Raw genomic sequence first — 21,192 nt, forward strand, 5'->3', positions numbered from 1 at the left:
TTCAACTCCTCAGACACGCAATAGCATACAAAAGTTGTAATCAAAGTTGTGATTACAACTTAAGGATTTCTGTTGGACTATCTATTTGATGGCACCCTCTGTCATCAGCCCGACAAATTCCAGTTTCCAACCTATACAAACCAGTATAATACATACTTTTCCCTTTACCCTGGGAAGATTTCCTCTGTCTCTCGATGTTTGCCTGATGGAACCCTCCCATAAAATCACACCGGCAAATTCCGATTTGCCGTGTATATAAACCAGCTAGAGCTTACTTCCCTTCCTCTTCTTTCACTCTTCTCAATCACTTTTCTCACTCCACAAGCTTACACCACCAATCAACGATCCTTCTTCAAATCGTATCACTATCTACCTTATTGAACTGCCCACCATGCCCAACCACTCAAGCCCTCTCTCGAAAGCGCTGGATATCTACATGTCACTCACCGAGCTGGAGAAGGAAAAGTTCACGGAGAAGACCTTCGACACAGACGACGACGACCACGATGCTTCATCTACGCATACAGGTGACTGGACTATCCAATCCTCGAGCGCGGAAACCCACAAAACCGATTCGCCCTTCGCCGCCAGCGTGGACCAGCTGGATCATTTCAGCTCCAAACCCATCGGCACCTTCAGCTCCGATGAATTCGGCATCAGGTACCTCAAAGAATCGTCCAGCGCCCATGACTGTGGAATATGGGCATCGAAAAAGGAGCTTTTTCTCAAGCATTACCGCGTGTGGGACATCATCGCCCGCAAGATATGCCCGCTCCCAGAGGGCCACGAGCGCTTCAGAGAGTGGCAGGGGATGGAGACGCAGGCGAGGATCTGGCTTTTCACGTACCTGGATGACGATGTCTATCATTGGCTTGCTGTCGAGGGTGGCATGGACAAGAAGGAGCTGTGGAAGGCGTGGAGGATGCTGCAGGTGCTTTTTGCCGTTGTGCGTCGGGGTGGAGGTAGGCCCAGGGGTCACAGTTTCGAGTCGGTAGCCTCCGTTTGGTGATGTCTTTTCAACATCACAATTGCAAGTTGCGGAATCTGATATGTAGTGGACAATGGCTAGACTAGGTACTAATTTACTCGTTTCAGATGGATGCTGTCAACTATTTGCATTGGTGCATTGCGTGCAATTTCTACGTCATACATCCCAGCAAAACAACGCCAGAAACTTCCAAAACTCCAGTAGAAGTAGATAGATACAAACATCCCAAACTAACAACTCACAACTCACCACCATGCCGCCCAGAACCACCGTCGGGGGCCATAAACCCACCAGCCTTGACCCGCAGTCCAAAATTCACCAGGATAACAGCAACAAGACCAAGTCCCACAACAGAGGGACCCCATTTCTCGTAATAGACGCGCTTGACATCGCGGCGCTTGCGGATCTTGTCGACGCGCCACACGTACAGGAACAAACTGTAGACGAGGGCCATTGCGGCAAGGATGGTGAAGGCCCATGAAGAGGCGAGCGTCACGGAGTCGGTCCCGAAGTTCAACAGGGCAGCGGCGATGCCGCCTAGGATGATGGAGAATTCGAGCCAGGATAGGAAGGTGCGTTCGGCAGCGAAATAGACCTTTGGTTCGACGCGGACGGGGACAAAGATGCCTGATTCTATTGTTAGCATGATGCTAAAATCCGAAATGGCGGGCAGGCAGAGGGGAGGCTTACGTTTGCCGGGGGGTGCTTGGAACCGTTGTAGTGTGCGCTGGGTGCCCATGACGGTGATCCCGCCTTGTTCGGGAGCAGGCATGGGAGTTGGGCGGGGGCGGGGAATGAGGCACAGCAGTCCCTGTACGATGGCATGGCCGGTGCGGCGGGCGTAGTACATGACCAGCTGTTCGGCATAGTACGCGCCACCCACGCGACGAGCCTCCTCCAGCTCATCGGCGCCGAGGGACTCGTCGTCCGAGTCATACAGGGGATAGTCCTCGTCGCCGGCCACAGGGAGCGCGGCAATGCGCTCCTCGATGTCAAGTTCGTTGCCGTTGGCTTCAGAAAACAAACCAAGCGGGTCGTCGGTCAGCGTCTGCGTGCTCGGTGTTTCGTCCTCATCGGAATCCTCATCGTTGGCAGAGAGAGAGGTGCTTGGGAGTGGTCGATGGATCCCGTAGCGACGAGACACGGGCTTGCGGATGTCCACGTCCATTTGTGGCATCCAGAACGGAAGCAGGTTGATGCGGGTAGGGAAAAGCGTGGCAGTTCCATGAATGAACTTGCTGAATTTCGGGACTCCCTCCACCAGGTGGCTGGCCGTCAGATCACGGATCCATTGTGGCGGCTCCTGGCCGGCCTGGGTCTGTAGTTTCACCTCTAGCACGGCATAGGGGAACCGGTCGATGTCTTCGGGCGGCAGCTGGGAAAACGGATAGTCGACGCCGATGTCCATGCGCCGCCAGTTGTTTCCAGCTCGCCTGCGGCCGTCCAGATTATCTTCGCGGATCATCGTCAGCTCCGTATCGAGCGAAATCCGCACGCGCGCATCGCCAGGCAGCTGGAACGCAGTGCGGTGGTAAAAGGTTCGTGTGACGGGGACCAGGCGCCGGGTGATCACCCGATACTGAATCTCACGGGCCAATTGCTCTAGGTCGTTGATCTCCTCCTCGCTCTTCTTGCCCTCTCTCCGTGCCTTCTCAAAAACCTGCTCCACCGTCATGCGGCCATCCAAGTAGGCATTGACATTTTTTTCTTTTAGTGAGAACCGCGCCTTGACGGACTTTTCTCCCGTCCAGTCTTCGCGATGAGTCTTGCGCTCCACGAAAATCTGGTCACTCTCCATTCCACCGTACCAGCGCAGACGGATGGCTTCAGCACCTTCAGTTTTTTTTAAGCGTCCCTGGTATAATTCCCAAGTGTCGGGGTTGTCATAGTAGATGGAAGAGATGGCGGTGTCTTTTTCTTCGAATTCCTTGCTGGCATTGAAGACCAGAACGGGAAGATGCTTGAGAATAACCAGCTTTAACTCGGTGATGTTGTCGCGATGCACCCAGTATTTGGTCGTCTGGCGCACAAAGTTTTGCTGCCCGCCACCTGCCGCGGAATCGCCCTTGACTGGGTTGCCCTTGGTGCGGACCAGGTCATAGAGCTTGGACAGTTTGACGACGAAGGCATCGTAGTTGTCCTTGAAAAACGGTTTGGCATTGAGACGGGCAGCGAAAACCGGTTTAAGGTACCACTGGGTCTCTTTCTGTGTAATTGGTCAGAATCCGGCATGTTACAGGTAAAGATATACGCACATCATGCTTCTTGATGATCTTCTGGAAGCCGGTGTAGTTGAGCTGAGTGAATTTGGCCAGATCATGAACATCGGCAATGATATCACTCAGTATCTGCTCCAGTTCGAGGAAATCCTCGTCGGTAGGAGGTGGTCGGGACGGGCGAATGCTCCCGCGGCGAGTGTGCACAGCGTCCTCGAGGCGATTGACCACATCGAGGACCTCGGCCTCGCTCAGCTTGATGCGCTCGACAATCTCCTCGCTCTTCTGCTTCTGGAACAAGAACACCTTCTCGAGCTCACTCTCGAGCAAAGCGACAAAATTTTTCTCGTCGTCTTCAGTCCATTTTTTACGAGCCGGCTTGGGGTTTTCGGGGGTGGGCGCAACGGCAAACTCAGTCTTGAGCGCTTTCTTGAGTTGGTCGTAGGCGATGTAGAAGGGGCGGTACTCCTTGATCATGGAAGACTGGAGATATTCGCCGAACCTAGAGTGACAGCGGGTCAGCAATGCAGGCGGAATTCCAGACCGGTGCAGGGAGAATGATGTTGTAGATCCGATCTGAGGGGTGAAAAGGAGCCGGAATGGAGTCAATACCTCATGGTGAATGCTGGTCAGGCCAGACGGGGGATTATGGGAGGGAGCAGAGAGAGAACATGAGAGACCTGAGGGGAAGAGAGCTGGGATGGTTGAAACCGATTGCCGAGAACGGTTAGTTTGAGTGGACCGCATGGTACATGCAGTGGATGATATGCTCGACACCGACGACATCGGGTCAATCGATCGGCTAGAGTGAGTGGACTTTCCAGAGTACCATTATCAACCTCTCTACGGCTCTTTACTTTCTTCTTCTTTGTCGTCTTCTTCATACCCTACTTTCCATTCTCTTTTTTTTTTCTCTCCTCATGAACGTCATAGCTCCCGGCTGACTCAGCAACCCACCCACGTGCCCTCCTCGCCAGTCCTTTGCGCACGAGAGCACTAGGGATAAAAGAGGAATAGTGCGCCGAAGCTCGGCTGCCGAGGATTTCCATTCGTACTGTGCATAGTCGGCACGCTTCCTAGGTACTATCACAAATACACGTAGCAGAAGGGTCCCGCCGTCGTGCTCATCAGCTCCCGCATGGCAATTGGAGCGCCACGATCCGCCAACCCCAAGTCCACCATCGTATCCAACGTCGTATTCGGGGACGGGGGGTGGTTCATAAACGTGCCCGTCCCCGAAATAGCTTGTTGCCGATCCTCCAGATCCACATGCTGCCAAATCCACCACACGCGATCAATCATGCCGTGGTGATGCCAGAACGCTGGGTCCGCTGGACTGACATCCATATCCCGGCCGGGATCCCCGCCCATTGCGTAGTGTCCGCCGCCGTGAACGCCCAGTCCACTCCCCGGGACGCCCTGCATGACGGTCTCGAAGTCCCAGATATCGTGGTGGTTCAGGATCAGCTGCACGATCGCTGTATAGTTGGCGTAGCTTCGGAGGATGGATGTCGTTAGGGACCGCTTTAGGCACCGCGGGTTATAGTCCAGTGGGTTGGACATGCTGCTCACGTTGCCGCCGGGCATTGACAGGCTCGATGGTCCCATATCAACGGTGTAGTTTTGGAACGGTCCGCTCATCACGCAGCCGCCCCCCGTCCCAGCGGTGAAGTTCAACCGAGGATATCCGGCCATGTTAATGGAGATATCAGGCTGATTGGGGATGGAGGCGCCGTTGCCGGATAGGGATGTGTCACTTCCGTCGAATACTTCGGACTTGGTCATGTCTTCGGTATCTGCGCCCCAGTTCCAGTACCTAACATGAGGATCTGTGAGTGCGATTTTTTGGAAAGAGGGAGAAACCCACGGGAAATCACCAGTATATCCACACTCATTCCGCAAGGCCTGCTCAAATCCATGAACAAAGTACCGATGCCAGGCCAAGAACGCACCCTATTCCCACCGTCAGTGCTAAAAATAAACAAAGATCCGAGTTAAAACACATACCGTGCGGTGCACAAAATCACTCTTAACAATGTGTAGGGCCACAAAATCATCATACCGATTCTTGGCTCCTCCCGCATCCTTTGCAGGCGTGATTGGGGGTAGATGGATTAAACAGAGCACGGATTCGATATACGCCCTTTTCTGTGCCCGAGAAAACGCTCTCCAGTCGCGGCGGACCTGTAGTTTCTCCATTGTGCAACCTCCCGATTCTTTGCTCGTGGTATTATTGATGACTATATCGAGGGCTAAGTTGAGTGCGAAACGGGATAGTTGGTTGAGTTGGACTGCTGCGAAGTCTGTTGAGCTGGACGCAGCTGTAAGAGGCAGCATCGAGGGAGATGTGGCGGTGGGTCGGGCCCAGGTCTGTGCAAGCAGAAGCGCCAGAGTGAGGATTCGAAGAGGAATCATCGTGAGAGGAATTTTGGCCGATCGCCGTTTCTAGGTGAGATCTGACAAGAAATGATGCAGTTGATATTTTACGGCACCATCGATCATGGCTCGAATACGGCCAAAATATGACCAGCCGCTGAGTCTGTTCCTCTGCAGCTGACGAAGCTGAGAACCAGGGAATAAAAAGCACTGACACCACTGAAGCTCATATTCAGCGCTCCTTCATCACCTTCTCAAACAGCAAATGTTGTGCAACGCGTTCATTGTCCAACTCTCTTTTTAGAAAATCGTCGATCATCGCTATCAGTGGTCGATTATCCCCCAAGTAGCATTACTTGTAAACGGGATATCCCCTCTGCGGGCACCCCGTAACTGCATAAACGATCCAACCCCCATGTGTGCATCCGGGATGTAGTGCCGCTCGAGGTAGGGTGGGTTGGTTGGGTCTGTGTAACTTCGGACAATACTTTTAACTGGGCTTGTTCTGTAGGGAAAAAAGCTTCGACAATGGAATTTTCCGAGAGAGAGGGGGAGGGGGGAGGTGTGTGATGATGATTGTCGAGGGGAATAATAATGGATAGATGGGAGGAGAGTCGGGGCTGAGACACCAACGTACGCCGGGATTTCACCATCGTTTGTGGCTTCCAACCCCCTGCGCTGGAGTCATCATCTCATAATCTCCTTCCCGTTCGAGGATGTTTCTCGCTCTTGAGCAGGTGTGGTGAGCCTGTCCAACAACACCACATACTCACCAATAAATCAAGAAACTAGCTTTGCGTACAACTAGACGCTCCAGCACTAACGCAGTCATCGAGTCACAGGCTTTTCTCACGTCTGACCATTGATGCGTAGACTGTCAGCAACTTTCCCTGGATCTCCTTGTCAGTTCAACACGAAGTTGACAGGGAGGAAGAAAGGGTGTGTGTGAGATGTATAAGTCGTATTGATTTGCCCAAGGACGCCGTGAAATCTCACCCAAATGTAATATACAACCTCCCAATGGATATCGGCCTCCCTCTCCATCGATACATACAGACATATGAACATATACTATACAACCCGAAACATAATGTACGCCGTCATCATCATGGTCCTTCTCAATATTTTCACCACGACGGAAGCGGCGTCGTGACAGCAACATTATTAGGCTGCCCCCTCTCATAATTCATGATGCCGACAAGATCAAGCCGCTCATCCTCATATGGATGTCCTAATTGGAAATGCGCAATGTGGTTGTCCCAGAGGTCCTTGGACCATGTCACGTATAGATATTTGTCGCAGATTGTGACCCATGTTGTTGGCGGGTTATCGGGCATCATACCGACTGTTTGAAACCAAACGTTAGACTCTTCAGCGAAAGGCAAAGACTGTTGAGAGGGAAGATTCGTACATTTTGAGCAGTAGCCTTCCCAGTTAACCTCTCCGACCGAGTCGGATGTTTGCCCCGTGCATTCCAGGATCTCTTCTAGTTGAACGTAGCATTGTCCGTCGTCGTTTGGCTCTGTGAAGATGAGAGTGCCGCAGTTGGCCAGTGTGGCGAGGGTGAGTAATAGGCCTGGAATCCAGGCTGTGTGTGGTGACCCCATAGTGATCTGTATGTATCTGTGTGTGTAGAGTGGTGGGTGGAGGAGCGAAGAAATAGATCCAAGAAGCATAAAATGCCAAGAGGCGTCCGCAGCTGTTTAAGGCCAGACCCCTATATACTTACGGCCACAATAGTCACCATTGGCTGGCATTCTTGTGACGTCCTGCAAGGTGGGTGTGGGCCCCTTGGACGGGGGGGTGATTACGACGACTAAAGCTTAACGGGGGCCAAGGGCACCAACTACGGAGGGCATTTTCTCCCAAGCCTAGGTTAGGGCGGGCGCGGCAGACCCTGGCTCGCCTATTTTGACACCAGCAAGCCCTGAACCCTGCATTTATTGGCCCCGTTTTTCTGATTCCTCCAACATGGGCCCCGACTGAAAATAAAGGGACCGGGTTTCGGTCCATGGGTAAAGTCCGTGGTGATTTACAGCCAAGCCTTTTTGTGGTAACTCAATCTGACACTAAAAAGTAAGCAGCACCGGTTGGTATTGTTGTTGTCGACCGCCATGTCTCAATAACAAATAACAATCATGTAAAATGATCATGATAAATTTTACAATTGGTGTGGAAATTAATTGGTATTGCGATATCTAATCCGTGCACCACGCAACCAAAGCTTGAGTGGAATGTCGCCATCCTGCTACAGTCTTTTGCAATCGGTTAGAGTTTGGTCCTGTTGGCGATAAGGGGGGCCGCACCACTTACCCTAGATGGGTTAAATGGGGCCAGCCCTCGCGTTTTTTCTTTGTTGGGTTGTGATCTTAATGTCTTAGAACGTTCCTGGCCTTTAATTATTACGGATAGGCTGTTACTTGTATGGAGTATAAGGAAACCTTCATTCTCCTTCAGTTGCCCGATCCTGTAGTTAATTAGGATAGGTTCTGCTGTACCGCAACTGTGAATCTAAATGCAGACTCAACAAGTAACTCTAGTACCAAGTGGCCCGTTCCACAATCCCTGGCGACACCCAAATCCTTCCAGCCCAGACTCACAGGAAGCGCTAAAGTGACGCAAGCAAGCGCAGAGTCTTGGTTTGGGGCGGATTATTTCACTCAGCTCGTCGAATTGGGAATAGACTTGGCCAGGGCCCCCTCTAGGCAACCATGCTCGGTCATTGGTGGAGCTAGGAGGCAGGAGGCGGGATGACATGATCTGTCCACTATGCATTGCGAATCGCCCTCGCCCAGGCAAGACAGCCCCGGAGGCGCCGGCAGCGGCCAACCACGGGTGGACGGCACGGCCCACACTCAAATAATGTCAATGTCCCCTGCCTTGCTGCTGGGGAACTATTAAATTTTTAGTGAGTGTGAGGGCATACATAGGAGAGATGGCGTGGGAAGATCCTGAAATTAACAAGTGAGCTCGACAGCTCAGATTCTAATGGCGTGCTATGCGTAGTTTGTCTGAATGGTAGCGCCCTTTCGAAGCTAGGGAATTCTGCTGCCTTGTCCTGGTTATGCGATTTGGTTGCTCTATAATAATGCTCCACTTCATATACTGACGCCGTACTGTATTCCATATTCTATTAATAGGGTCTGTGTTAAGGGGTCGCTGACCCTATCAATAATTCCGGAGTCATTTGGCCGCGCCCTATGCAAGATTGTCTGCTAAAGCATCCCGAGCGAAACGAAGTCTATGACTTTGTTGTTGGTGTACGTACAGCTTGACTGAGAAATAACATTCCAATCTACATCCCAGATCAAATCGTGGAGATCGCACATGGCAGTAGTTAGGCCCTGCATCGCACAAAAACACGCATTCTAACGCCCGCCAACTCCGTTTCCGCAACATGCAAGGGATGGCATGCTACCAGATTCATTATCCACGCAATAATCATAGTCTCGTCACATTTTCTACCGCAGGCCAGCAACCCGCCGAATACTCCGCCGTGGCCCCTCTCCAATGACGTTGACCGCTCCCTCAGCCTCCAACGCTCGCACCGCATCGCCGAACTGACTGTGTTCCAATGAGGTGTCGCTGTTCTCGTTCATATCGCGGAAGAGATCAGCCCAGCGCACGGCGCCGCCGCTGACCCCGCCGCGCTCCTCGAGCCGGGCCATCACGGCCTTCTTGAGGTCCTCGCGCAGCCGGCGCTCGCTGGCGCTGGTGCCTTCGGTGAGCAGGCCCATATCGATCAGGCCCGTCCGCGCGTCGGTGGCGGCCTGCTTGATGGCTGACCGGATCAGTCGCACGGCTTCCTCCACGTCGTCGGCTGTCACCTCGTGCGACAACCGCATACGTGCATGGGCTTCGGATAGTCGGATCATAGATTCCAGTTGGCGGGTTGTGGCTGTGATGCGGCGTTCGGCACTGCGGATATCATCACCAAGCTTGCGCATGGCCACATAGGCATCCGAAAGAGCCCGTCCGGCCGCTGGGGTCAGCACGGGATGGATCTGGGTCTTTGCGTAGGTGATGTAGGCTGTCAGGAATTCAATAGGCTGGAACAACGGGTCAGCTCAAGCTCAGAATGTTAATATGAGATGCAATTTACCAGAATCTCCTGAGAGCTGGCATTCTCCGGGTTATCCTCCAGATACATGCCGACCAAGTGCTTAGCCAGCCGACGATCCTCGGACTCATCCACCCGATCCAGCACCAGGTAGACAAGATCGAATCGAGAGAGCAGGGTCGGTGGCAGATCGATATTCTGTGGAACGGGCAGTCTTGGGTTGTACCTGCTGCCGATCGGGTTGGCGGACGCCAGGATAGAAGTACGCGCATTCAGGGTCGTGATGATGCCCGCCTTGGCGATGGACACCGTCTGCTGTTCCATGACTTCGTGGAGGACGGACCGCGTGGATTCGTTCATTTTGTCGAACTCGTCAATGCAGCAGACACCCCCATCCGACAACACCAAAGCACCGGACTCCAGAACCATCTGTCGGGTTTCCGGGTCGCGAGTCACGTAGGCAGTCAAACCGACGGCCGATGAACCTTTACCGCTTGTGTAGACACCACGAGGGGCGATCTTGTGGACGTAGCGTAGAAGCTGAGATTTCGCAGTAGACGGGTCACCGCAGAGTAGCACATTGATGTCGCCTCGATATCGTGGGTTGCCGCCCTTTTGGAACGTCTTGTTCGTGCCGCCAAACAGTTGCAATAGAATACCCTTCTTGACGTCGTCCATCTCGTAGAGACTGGGAGCTAATGATCGAGCGAGCAATTCGTAAACATCGGGACGCGAGGCGGCTTGCTTGATCTTTTCCTCTTCCTCGGCAGTGAGCTTGCGCGAATGGTCCGCCTCGGCGGCCTGTTCAGCCATTTCCTGTTCAACGGTCGACACGTCGATTCCCAGCTTCTTGCGATCGACCTTCTGCACGTGAAGGACATCGACATACGTCTTGAACAACGCCTTCTGGGAGCGCTGACGAGCACTCACGCGCATCGGGTTGCACCGAAAGATTCCGGTGACCTCGACGCGGTCACCAGCCTTGCAAGAGTCGACTAATTCATCATACACACAGAGCGAGACCGAGTGCGGTGTCTGCCCATCGGGGACGTTGTCGGGAGTTTCCTGGAGCTTGATGACCTGCTTGTCAGAGAAAGAACAGCGGTTGTGAACAAGCTGCATGGTGTTCTTCTCCTCACAACCGCCCCGAGGACAGGTGGTAGGCTCGGCAATGCGACCACGGTCGATGTCGATTTGCACACCATAGCCGCAGGCGCTGCAGCGGAAGAATGCTAGCAGAATGTGAGCAGGACGAAATACCAAGAAATGACAAGCAACTCACCTTCTTTCATGTCAGGGATAGTTGGAGTGGTTCGGATGACCAACCCCTTGACAGCGACCAGTTTGTCCATATCTGGAGAAAGTTAGCAATTGGGTCTGGATATTGGCCGGGGAAACCCTACCAGCGGGGTCAAGGTCTCGCATGTTCACGGTCTTGTCCAGACCGAACGGAAGCACCTTGAAGGTCATCGCCTCAACTTCGCCCACCAGGTCAGGAACATCACCCGACGGAACAGCGCCATCAGATGTAAGGATTGGTTGGCCCCGTCGGTCCCGACCCTGGGCACCTCGCTGGCTCTCTGATCGGAGAACGTCCATTTCTTTCAGCGCCAAATCAACCATCACATCCTTCACAGTCTGATCCATCAGCGGGATGATTTCCTGTGGGTACGCGAGTAGCTGGTGCCACAGCTTGAGTGTCGACGGATACGCCTTGAGGTTTGCGGCATCCAGATTGAAGGTCATCAGACCGATTTTGCGCATATCGTTCAGCATATTGATGTATTCGCGTTTGTCTGCTACATCTCCCATCCTTCGAGTCTCGTCCTCCGTCGCACCATCCGCCCACAGACGGTACTTGGTAGAAAAGTTATAGAGAAAGCTTTTGAAGGCAGACATGGAGTCTTGGATGGAGATGTTCGTGCCCCAAATCACACGTGATGAGTTACCGGCCATGGCCTCCGCCTCGGAGGTGCCGGGGTTGATGTTGGAGAAAGTGGCATCGGAGCGAGGCGCACCCTCGCCCGCGGGCATCCCATTGGCATCCACGAACATGCGGTTCCTGCGATTCGGGGTCGAAGCAAAGCCGCCCGAATGCAGATCGCTGCGACGGGAAGCACCCCGCCGGCCCTGGTCTTGTTGTGAGGAAACAAACAGGCCACTGCTGACGCTCAGTGCATCTGAGCGCAGGTCGGAACGGATGTCTGTTCGGCCGGCACCTCGCGTAGGGCTGGAGCTAGGGATGTAGTGAATGGGAGAAGAGTCTGAGATATAGGTTTAGTGGATTGGGACCATTCAACTCGCAACGGATTGGCATACCTCTGACTTGGGCATTTCCGCGGGGGGTTCTGTCGCCATCATCCATTGTCGACGGCGCCCGTGCCGGCGAGCTAGGCTCGTCCATGCGAACATCTGGTGTACTTGCATCACTGGGGCCCTTGTTGGGAGATGACTGGAAGAACATTGGCGATGAGCTTGGCACCGCTCCCTCGGCCAGACGTCGGGACGCGCGGGGAGTGGCCTGGAAAGTCGGGCTGCTGGGAGGCTCCTGGCGGGATGAGGAGGGAGACGCGGTGGGGTTCTGGGAGGAGCGTCCTCTCCGACGACTGGAAGCCGGGGACGACATGGTGTGTGTATGGGTGGGTGGGTGGTGGGAAAGAGTCTAGGAAGGTGATGGGAGTTGGAGGTCTGGCGGGCAAGGGAGAAAGAAAAACGCGAGCCATCAGATCGAGTCGCGCGTTCGCGTGTAAAGTGATTTTAGCGTGTTTACTCGCTGGGGCTTATCTAATGTGGCTGATCTCCTGTGGCTGGTTATCCTCCTTCCCTTTCGGGAGAAGCGTACACAGTGCTTTGTATGGGCAGTCTCTTCCTCCCGTATCTGCTGAATATTCTCGCCTTTCCTCCTTTCCTTCTTTCTCTCTTTCCTGCTTTCTTACTCTCTCCTTCTTGCTTCCACACCCCAACTCCGCTCAGCTTGGCCAACCAACCACCACCGCGTTTCACCAGGCGCCCTGATGTCATCCCTCTAAAGGATCGGCGTCTACTTGATCCCTCCAATCATCATCGTCAGCCCACTCTCTCCTGTATTACCCTGGAACTGAGCCAAAGCGCCCAGCCACTTTTGTCATTGTGCGGATTCCATTTCTGGGGTTAGTGGCGCTCCACTGCGGATCCATCCAAGCCTGGCGCTTTGTTGCCGTTTTGTGACGGACTACGGCTTCGCTGGGGCTCGCTTTCCCTTTTCACCACACCCCTCCCCCATCCCCTTGAGCATGCTGCCTCCCTGATCTGACACCTCGTCTGCTTCGCTCACGACCAACTCCCTCAGAAGGGAGATTGTGAGATGCCCTCTCGGTCACACCCGTAACACCTTTTCCCCTGGACTGACTCTCATCCTTGCCGCTGATCACCATGCCGTCCGGTCTGGAGCAGGCATTGGAGCACTCCGGCACCCGCGGCCGGACAAGTGAGGGTGTCAATGTCAAAACGTTTGTGGCTTCGCTGGCGACGGCCATTGTCGTCTTTGCAGTGGAATTTTTACTGTTCTTGCTTCTAAAGGGCAAGCTCACGCGAATCTAGTACGTCTTCTGGAACACAGCAATGACTAGTCGTGAAAAACTGACCCAGAATCGTGCCCAGTCAACCTCGAACCTATCTTGTCCCGGACCGCGAACGCACCAAGCCCTCGCCGCCGGGCCTGTTCCGTTGGATCGCTCCCGTCTTCCGCACTTCCAGTTCAGAATTTATCCAAAAGTGTGGACTGGACGCATACTTCTTCCTACGTTACTTGCGCATGCTCCTCAAAATTTTTGTGCCTCTGGGCCTCTTGATCTTGCCAGTGTTGCTCCCACTCAACCGAGTCGACGGCAAAGGCACAACGTACATGAATGTCACAAGCGGTAATCGTTGGAACGTCACCGGCTTGGACCAGCTAGCCTGGGGCAATGTCACTCCGCAGCATACCAGCCGGTACTGGGCTCATTGTGTGATAGCCGTTATTGTGGTGTTCTACGTTTGTGCTGTGTTTTTCGACGAGCTTCGGGGATACATTCGTCTCCGACAGGCCTACCTCACCTCCCCCCAGCATCGGCTGCGAGCATCCGCAACCACAGTGCTGGTGACGACTATTCCGCGGGAATGGCTTACCGTTGAAGCCCTTGATTCCCTCTTTGATGTCTTTCCTGGTGGGATCAGGAACATCTGGATCAACCGCAACTTCGATGACCTAAACGAGAAGGTGAAAGCACGAAACGACATCGCTCTACGGCTTGAAGCGGCAGAAACCGATTTGATTGTGAAATGCAAAAAGGCGCAGTTGAAACAGGCTCAACATGAGGCAAAGAGGGCCGGCAAGGGCCGCACAAAGGCCGGGGACCAGGAAAAATCAGCGGCTGAGAAACGAGACACCAGCGTGGCAATGGGACCTGGTGTGAGTTCAGGCGATCCTCACCAAGCACATACGTTACAGGAGGTTTTGCATCGTCCTCCAGAAGAGGGACCGAAAAAGATCTCCCAGGGCGGGCCGCGGCTAGGTGTGCTTAACCCTCTGGCTGCGGCTGGTGCCGTTGGACACGGTGTGGGCAAACTGGGCAAGACCGTACTGGGTGGAGTGGATGGGACATTGGCACGCACTGGTGGCTTTGTTGCTACAACAGACGTCGTTCTTCCACCCCTTCGAAGCCGAAGCACTTCCCCGGAGAACCACGAACCCACTCCTGGAGACACCACTGCTCCAAAATCCGCCCACGATATTTCGGAGCCGCCGACACCACAGACGGCCACTGGTGATAAAACACTGTGTCACGATTCTCATTCATTACCACCAAAGCGGCCCTTCTGGAAGAGGAATCTGTCGTCCCAGTCGAAAATCCACCATCCTTCAGAGCCTGACGAGTATCCGCTTACTGGTTCCGACTCCCCTGTCAAGCCTGGTATCGGCCGAGAAAAAGGTCAGAAACGACAAAGTCACAAAGAAGGAGACGACATCGAAGGCCATCGGTACCCCATCGCTTTCAACGAGGACTTTGATAATGAAGATTTCGGAGAGCCAATGTGGAGGAAATACATCCGATCAAAAGATCGTGAGACTCACCGTCTCCCTATCTTTGGTTGGAGTTGGATGCCTTCGCTTTGGCTGATGGGCAAGAAAGTCGATACCATTGACTATTGTCGAAAGGAACTGGCTCGATTGAACCTGGAGATTGAAGTTGATCAACAGCATCCCGAGCGATTTCCGCTGATGAACTCTGCCTTTATCCAGTTCAACCACCAAGTGGCTGCGCACATGGCATGTCAGACCGTCAGTCATCATGTGCCCAAGCAGATGGCCCCCCGAGTCGTGGAGATCTCGCCAGACGATGTCATTTGGGACAATATGTCGATCAGGTGGTGGGAACGCTATCTGCGTACCTTTGGCATCATCACTCTAGTGTGCACTATGGTCGTCGGATGGGCTGTCCCCGTCGCGTTCACGGGTCTGCTTTCACAACTCTCTAATCTTGAAAGCGCGTTCCACTGGTTGTCCTGGCTGAACCAGCTGCCGGAATGGTGCATCTCGGCGATCCAGGGTATCCTGCCACCGCTGTTCCTGGCGATTCTCATGGCAATCTTGCCTCTCATCCTCCGTTTTCTGAGCCGAACGCAAGGTCTTTCCACGGGAATGGCCGTGGAATTAACCGTTCAGCACTACTATTTTGCCTTCCTCTTTGTGCAGCTGTTTTTCGTCGTCACAATCGCCTCCAGCTTTGGGACGATCATTGATAATGTCACCAACGTGACCAGCTGGCCGAATATCTTGGCTCAGAATATCCCCAAGTCGAGCAACTATTTCTTCTCATATATGATTCTGCAGGCCATGTCGGTCAGTGCGGGTGCCCTTCTTCAGATATTTGGGCTAGTCAGCTGGTTTATTCTTGCGCCCATCTTGGATTCGACGGCCAGAAAGAAGTGGGCACGGACGACGAATCTGAATCAGATGCAATGGGGCACGTTCTTTCCGGTCTACACAACACTGGCCTCAATTGGTATGTGATCTTTCTGGCAGTGTCAAAATGCTCATCTAACATTCTCCTCAGGGCTGATCTACTGTGTTATCGCACCTCTCATCCTCGTCTTCAACATTATCACGTTCAGTCTTTTCTGGTTCGTTTATCGATATAATACGCTCTACGTGACCAAGTTCCAATTCGACACCGGTGGTCTTCTTTTTCCGCGCGCAATAAACCAGCTCTTCACTGGAATATACTTCATGGAAATGTGTCTCATCGGGATGTTCTTCTTGGTCCAAGATGAAAATGGCGATGTTGCTTGCCAGGGACAAGCAATCTGCATGATTGTGGTCCTGATATTGACCATTGGATACCAGATCCTTCTCAACAATGCGTTCAGTCCGCTTATTCAGTATCTTCCCATTACCCTGGAAGAGGACGCTGTCCGACGCGACGGAGAATTCCAGCGCGCTCAACACGCTCGTCTTGGCTTGACTGTCGATGATGACGATGATGATTCGCGGCGTGCGGAACAGGAGGAAGAGCCCTCTCAAGACATTGAACTTAACAGCCTGGATGGCGACAAGAAACGCCAACATGAAGAAAATCGTTTGGCCACACCGAAACTTAAACACCAGTCGTGGGCGGATCGCTCCCCGAACCGTCGGTCCAAGTATTTCGGCATCAATTCCATGAAATCAGCCCCGCCTATCAAAGCCCTACGTGAGAAGATGGCACAGGACGCTGAGGCTCAGGTACCCACAGACCCAATCGGTCATGCTTTGTTTGCAGGTATTCATGACGAATTGGAGGATCTCACGCCGGACGAGCGCGACCAGTTGATCCAGCGCGCATTCCAACACGAGGCCCTTCGCGCCAAGCGACCTGTCATCTGGATCCCGCGCGATGATATTGGGGTCAGTGACGACGAGGTTTACCGCACACAGCGGTTCAGCAAGCATATCTGGGTCAGTAACGAGTACCAGGCACTCGATGGCAAGTGTCGGACGATCTTCAGCCGCAGTCCGCCAGATTTCTCAGAGGTGGATTTGATTCGATTGTGAGATTCGGTGTTGTCTTGTTTCCCATTGCGCATTGCATAGCATTTGAGCGTTGTATTTTCCCATAGCATAGAGCCGTACGTCATATTTTCTGGTCTCAATATATATCATGTCGATTCATTGTATTGCACACCATTCCCGTGGGTATATCTATCTCCATCAATCCCTCCATCAATCAATCCATAAACCGACACAGTGGCAACCGATAGTTGTCCACAACCCAGTACGCCCTCCGCACACCCTCCCACTCGCCCTCCAGCTTCGGCACCGGGATCTCCTCCCAATCGACTTCAAACCCAGCCTCGAACAAATCCATCTCCACCACTTTCTGATATACATCATACGAGATCTGCCGATCAGCACCCATCCCATTAAAGAACCCCCATTTTCCATCCTGCTCCAGCAACCCGATGACCTGCTCTGAAAAAAACTCCCTGAAATCGCCATATGACTCCGCAAAGGTATCATAGTAGATCGCGTCAAAGGTCTCTCCCTGCATCACCAGTTCCGGCAGAATATCCTGCCACCGGCCCTCGTGGATGACCACGCCGGGCTTGGAGTCCCATCCCTTCTGCTTCATCGCTGCGACGACATCGCTGTGCGCTTCGACGATGTGGTGCGAAGCTGGTGAGTGGTCCTGTAGGAATCCGTCCACGATTCCCATTCCGTGCCCGATGTTTAGCACTTTGAGGCCTGATCGTGGGAGTAGCGCTGCGGCGGACTTGCGCATGATCTCGCTCTCCCAGCTCATCATCACCCCATTCTGGTCGGAGTCCAGGATCCGCTCGTTGTTGATGTTGAGGTGGGAGTCCAGGTAGCGCGGGTTCGTCACGCTGGGGTTGCTGGTTTCTGTCGCAGTTTCGGCAGTGGCTTCAACCAGCTCCGGCGCTGTTTCGTCTCCCTCTGGTGTTTCTGTCTCTTTTTGTCCTTCTTCTTCTTGCTCATCACCATCGTCGTCCTCCCCATCAGACAGCGCCTCATACCCATCTAACCGATTCAGCAGCAATTCTGCTCGAACTCCCGCATCAACAATAAGCTCATACAGCTGCTGTACCCCGATTCTGCGCGCCAAGCAGCCCGGCGTCTCGTCGTTGTTATCCAGGTCATTCCAAATAGCACCCTCCTGTAACAAGAACTTGACCGTCTCCACGCCAGACTGCACTATCTCAGCACTGTCATCACTCGCAGCAGCACCACTGGTGGCGCCATTGGCGCCGTTTACTCTTGTCTCTTCTTCCTCTGTCTCGGACTCGCATGCTGCGATCGCGGCGTGGAGAGGCGAGTACCCCGTTTCTGGGTCTTTGACGTTCGCGGCATCTGGGAGTGCGGATTGAGTGCGGACAAGCCGGCGGAGCTTGGGGATGTCGTGTTGGGAGGCGGCGAGGAGAATTTCTTGTACGTCGAGGTCGACGTCCACTTGCTGGAAGCTGATTTGCAGATCGTCTGTGTTGGGGGCTGCCTCGGGCATGGTGGCGGATCTGAAGGATGTTAATTCTGGGCTTGCGGCAGTGTATTCTTATTGTATGTAGACTTACTGGCTCGGCGACTGTGGGTGATGTAGTAGGTGGTGGTTGTGGCGGAGAAGAAAATATATTTCTGCAATGCAATACGCTCGCCGCCTTCGTCCCCGCATACAGTGAAAGAACCAGAAAGATAAGAGAGAAGAGACAAAGTGCATTCGAATGCTCCTGAAACCAACTATTTATACAGATAGATATTCCACAGTTCGCGAACTCAGCGCCAGCCATTAATTTTGGACTTCCTATTTCTCCTCGGTGTTCGCGTTCACATTCAGCCCCAAGCCCTGGGTGTCCAGGTACAGCTTGTTCTTGCCGCCGCTCTCCTGCAAGATCGTGGCAATCTGGCGGGCGTTCTCGATCTTGCGCAGCTCAACGTAGCTCTTGCTCTTCTTGATCGCGTCGCCGATCAGTTCCGCAGAGCGGGCCTCACCCTGAGCGCGCACGATGAAGGCCTGTTTCTCCTGGCGGGCCTTGTCGACCACGAAAGCAGCGCGCTGGGCATCCTGTTGAGCGACTTGCTTGGCTTCAACAGCGGCGGTGAATTCGGGAGAGAAGGTCAAGTGCTGGAGAGGAAACGGAAGTCAGTAGTGGTCAAATAGTTGTTATGGGGTGATATACAGTCAGGGAAACATCGTCCAGGGTGATGTTAAACCGCGCAGCGCGACGAGCCAAGTTCTCGCGGACCAGACGGGCAACATTTTCACGCTGTGTGATCAGCTGGCTGGCGTTGAACTGAGCAACCACGCTCTTCAGCACCTCGTTGACAATCGATGGCAGCACACGCTCATCAAAGTCTTGGCCCAGAGTTCGGTAGATTTGCGGAAGGGCATCCACACGAGGTCTCGACAGGACACGGCAAGTGATGTTCACCATCTGCAGGTCCTTGGTGCCGGTCAGCGAAGGGATGTTGCGAGGCTTGGCGCGGACGTCGTAGATAATGGGAGATTCGACCCAGGGAATGCGGAAGTGGGTTCCTAATGTCACAGACGGCGTGAGAAATGAAGCTACCTGAGAGAGGACGGCGGATGCTTACCTTCGCTGTAGATTTCCTTCTTCACACCACCTAGCCGGGAGTACTTGATGGCGCGGTGACCGCCATCCACTAGACAAACGATTAGATGCCTTGCCTATCACACGATGCATGGAAAGCGTACCGTTGAAGAGAGAATTTGACACAGCCCAGGCTCCCAGGCCAACTAACACGATGGCTCCCACTCCCATGCCGCCTCGGCCGCCGGATGGAAACCCGCCACCAAAGCCACCCTTGCGCTGCTGCAGCATCATCTGCAGACGTTCCCACGCCTCCCGCTGATTCTGAGACATGATGGGTCGGTGGAGTGTGGAAAAGAGAGGGTGAATGAGGAGACGGACGGGTTGACGGAGATGGAAGAGCTGGACGAAGTGAGCTGAGGGCGGTGGGCTAAAGTCCGGCAGAATCTTCCGCGTTTTGCTCGCCTTCGCTCTTCATCGCCATCCTTTTCTTGCTCTCGTGTGCCCTCCATCATCGCAAAAATGGCGCCCGACCGAACAGGGAAGAGTGTCTTCTTGGGGAATATCCCCTACAGTTCGTTCCCAACAATGCTGTCCGTCCTTGCACAGAGCGAGCTAACAAATCACCTTAGACCTCACCGAGGAACAAGTCAAGGACATCCTCAGCACCGCCGGCATCGTCACCAAGTTCCGCTTGATGATGAACCCGGAAACCGGCAAGCCCAAAGGATATGGGTTTGCCGACTTCGCGGACGCTGATGCCGCCGCGTCCGCCGTGCGCAACTTGAACGACTACGAGATCATGGGCCGCAAGATCCGCGTCGACTGGCCGCACAACAATGAGAAGGACTCCATGCCACCGGACTACTCTGACCAAACCCAACCACAATTTCAAGAACCTGCGCCTGTACCCCAGCCGGCTCCCGGGTCAGCACTACTACCTCCCCTTCCTCCAGGCGTGGAGCTGCCACCGCACCTCGACTGCCCCAACGCCATCTCGCACACGCTCGCCTCCCTCCCTCCAAACCAGCTCCTCGATGTCCTGACACAGATGAAAGCTCTCGCACAAACAGACCCGGCTCGTGCAACGGAGCTCCTGCGCCAAGCGCCCCAGCTCGCCTATGCCATCTTCCAGGCCCTGTTGCTCATGAACCTGGTCGAGTACCAGCTCCTGGGATCTATCGTCGAGCAGGCCGCCCAGCCCGCTGCGGCTGCCCCTCCACAGCCCCAACAGCAGTTCCAGCCATATGGTGGCCAGATTGGTACTCCGCCGGTCGTCGGAGGCCCTTTCGCTCCACCACCTCCGCAAGGTGCAGCGCAGGCTCAAATCCCTAATCAGGAAGAGCTTCTGCAACAAGTCCTTGGCATGCCGCAGTCGGCTATTGACGCTCTGCCACCTATGGAACGCAGCCAGATCATGTTGCTGCGTCAGCAGCTCATGCAGGGTGGCATGCGGTAGTTAGTGGCTTGGCTTGCCCTGGTATTATCTCCATTTCCTCGGGTCATTCTATTCTTTTCGGATGATCCCACTGCTATAGTGGATTTTTCTTTTGATTGCTACTTGAACAGGCGGAGGGTCGGCGCAACAGGAGTGATGTTTTCCAATACTTTGCAAATTTTTTCAACACTGAATGTGTATTCCTATAAGAATTAAAGGTTTTTTTTTCTCAATGGTGTAAACTTTCCTTGTTCTCCCTCCGTATACATACATGCTATGGCATAGACATCTTTTTCAGATTCACATAGTGTTGCAAGAAGTTGCTCAGCTTCAAGGCTATGTGAATTCTCCTTCCTCAGGAATCGATGCTACACCATACAGAGTCCTTCAAGATTCACTATAGTGTGCGAAAGAGGACGCGCTCAGATTCAACACTATGTGAGCTGCTAGAATAGTTTCTACCTTGAACAATAAATAGGCGGGAACTAGAGAGTAGAGAAAGAAGAAGTGCAAAAGAATAAAAAGGAAAGGAGCCACAGAACATAGATTGCTGCCT

At 53.6% G+C, this 21,192-nt stretch overlaps 9 protein-coding genes across 9 annotated transcripts; 3 read left to right on the forward strand and 6 right to left on the reverse strand.

Moving 5' to 3' along the window:
- Nucleotides 1-391: 391 nt before the first annotated feature.
- N7474_007452 (uncharacterized protein) lies at nt 392-1,009 on the forward strand (the record flags this gene model as incomplete). Its single annotated transcript, XM_057198862.1, has 1 exon — nt 392-1,009. One exon carries the CDS (start codon nt 392-394, stop codon nt 1,007-1,009), a length of 618 nt encoding a protein of 205 aa, XP_057052302.1.
- A 217-nt stretch (nt 1,010-1,226) lies between these two features.
- vtc4 (putative vacuolar transporter chaperone (Vtc4)) lies at nt 1,227-3,681 on the reverse strand (the record flags this gene model as incomplete). The annotated part of the gene is made up of 2 exons (XM_057198863.1): nt 1,227-3,194; nt 3,244-3,681. 2 exons carry the CDS (start codon nt 3,679-3,681, stop codon nt 1,227-1,229), a joined length of 2,406 nt encoding a protein of 801 aa, XP_057052303.1.
- Nucleotides 3,682-4,290: 609 nt separating this feature from the next.
- N7474_007454 (tyrosinase family protein) lies at nt 4,291-5,619 on the reverse strand (the record flags this gene model as incomplete). Its single annotated transcript, XM_057198864.1, has 2 exons — nt 4,291-5,157; nt 5,212-5,619. The coding sequence occupies 2 exons, from the start codon at nt 5,617-5,619 to the stop codon at nt 4,291-4,293; spliced, it is 1,275 nt and encodes a 424-aa protein (XP_057052304.1).
- A 1,088-nt stretch (nt 5,620-6,707) lies between these two features.
- On the reverse strand, nt 6,708-7,187 carry N7474_007455 (uncharacterized protein; the record flags this gene model as incomplete). The annotated part of the gene is made up of 1 exon (XM_057198865.1): nt 6,708-7,187. The coding sequence occupies one exon, from the start codon at nt 7,185-7,187 to the stop codon at nt 6,708-6,710; it is 480 nt and encodes a 159-aa protein (XP_057052305.1).
- A 1,854-nt stretch (nt 7,188-9,041) lies between these two features.
- On the reverse strand, nt 9,042-12,266 carry N7474_007456 (MCM DNA helicase complex subunit MCM4; the record flags this gene model as incomplete). The annotated part of the gene is made up of 5 exons (XM_057198866.1): nt 9,042-9,629; nt 9,683-10,872; nt 10,923-10,994; nt 11,044-11,904; nt 11,960-12,266. The coding sequence occupies 5 exons, from the start codon at nt 12,264-12,266 to the stop codon at nt 9,042-9,044; spliced, it is 3,018 nt and encodes a 1,005-aa protein (XP_057052306.1).
- A 785-nt stretch (nt 12,267-13,051) lies between these two features.
- N7474_007457 (putative DUF221 domain protein) lies at nt 13,052-16,691 on the forward strand (the record flags this gene model as incomplete). Its single annotated transcript, XM_057198867.1, has 3 exons — nt 13,052-13,218; nt 13,280-15,663; nt 15,715-16,691. The coding sequence occupies 3 exons, from the start codon at nt 13,052-13,054 to the stop codon at nt 16,689-16,691; spliced, it is 3,528 nt and encodes a 1,175-aa protein (XP_057052307.1).
- Nucleotides 16,692-16,863: 172 nt separating this feature from the next.
- On the reverse strand, nt 16,864-18,156 carry rmt2 (protein-arginine N5-methyltransferase; the record flags this gene model as incomplete). Its single annotated transcript, XM_057198868.1, has 1 exon — nt 16,864-18,156. One exon carries the CDS (start codon nt 18,154-18,156, stop codon nt 16,864-16,866), a length of 1,293 nt encoding a protein of 430 aa, XP_057052308.1.
- A 294-nt stretch (nt 18,157-18,450) lies between these two features.
- N7474_007459 (prohibitin subunit PHB2) lies at nt 18,451-19,531 on the reverse strand (the record flags this gene model as incomplete). Its single annotated transcript, XM_057198869.1, has 4 exons — nt 18,451-18,771; nt 18,827-19,182; nt 19,242-19,310; nt 19,363-19,531. The coding sequence occupies 4 exons, from the start codon at nt 19,529-19,531 to the stop codon at nt 18,451-18,453; spliced, it is 915 nt and encodes a 304-aa protein (XP_057052309.1).
- Nucleotides 19,532-19,720: 189 nt separating this feature from the next.
- N7474_007460 (putative polyadenylation factor subunit CstF64) lies at nt 19,721-20,657 on the forward strand (the record flags this gene model as incomplete). Its single annotated transcript, XM_057198870.1, has 2 exons — nt 19,721-19,772; nt 19,831-20,657. The coding sequence occupies 2 exons, from the start codon at nt 19,721-19,723 to the stop codon at nt 20,655-20,657; spliced, it is 879 nt and encodes a 292-aa protein (XP_057052310.1).
- Between the last annotated feature and the right edge of the window lie 535 nt (nt 20,658-21,192).

The sequence above is a fragment of the Penicillium riverlandense genome (genome assembly GCF_028828495.1).
Source record: "Penicillium riverlandense strain IBT 135883 chromosome Unknown utg000006l_segment0_segment0, whole genome shotgun sequence".
Lineage (NCBI taxonomy): Eukaryota > Fungi > Ascomycota > Eurotiomycetes > Eurotiales > Aspergillaceae > Penicillium > Penicillium riverlandense.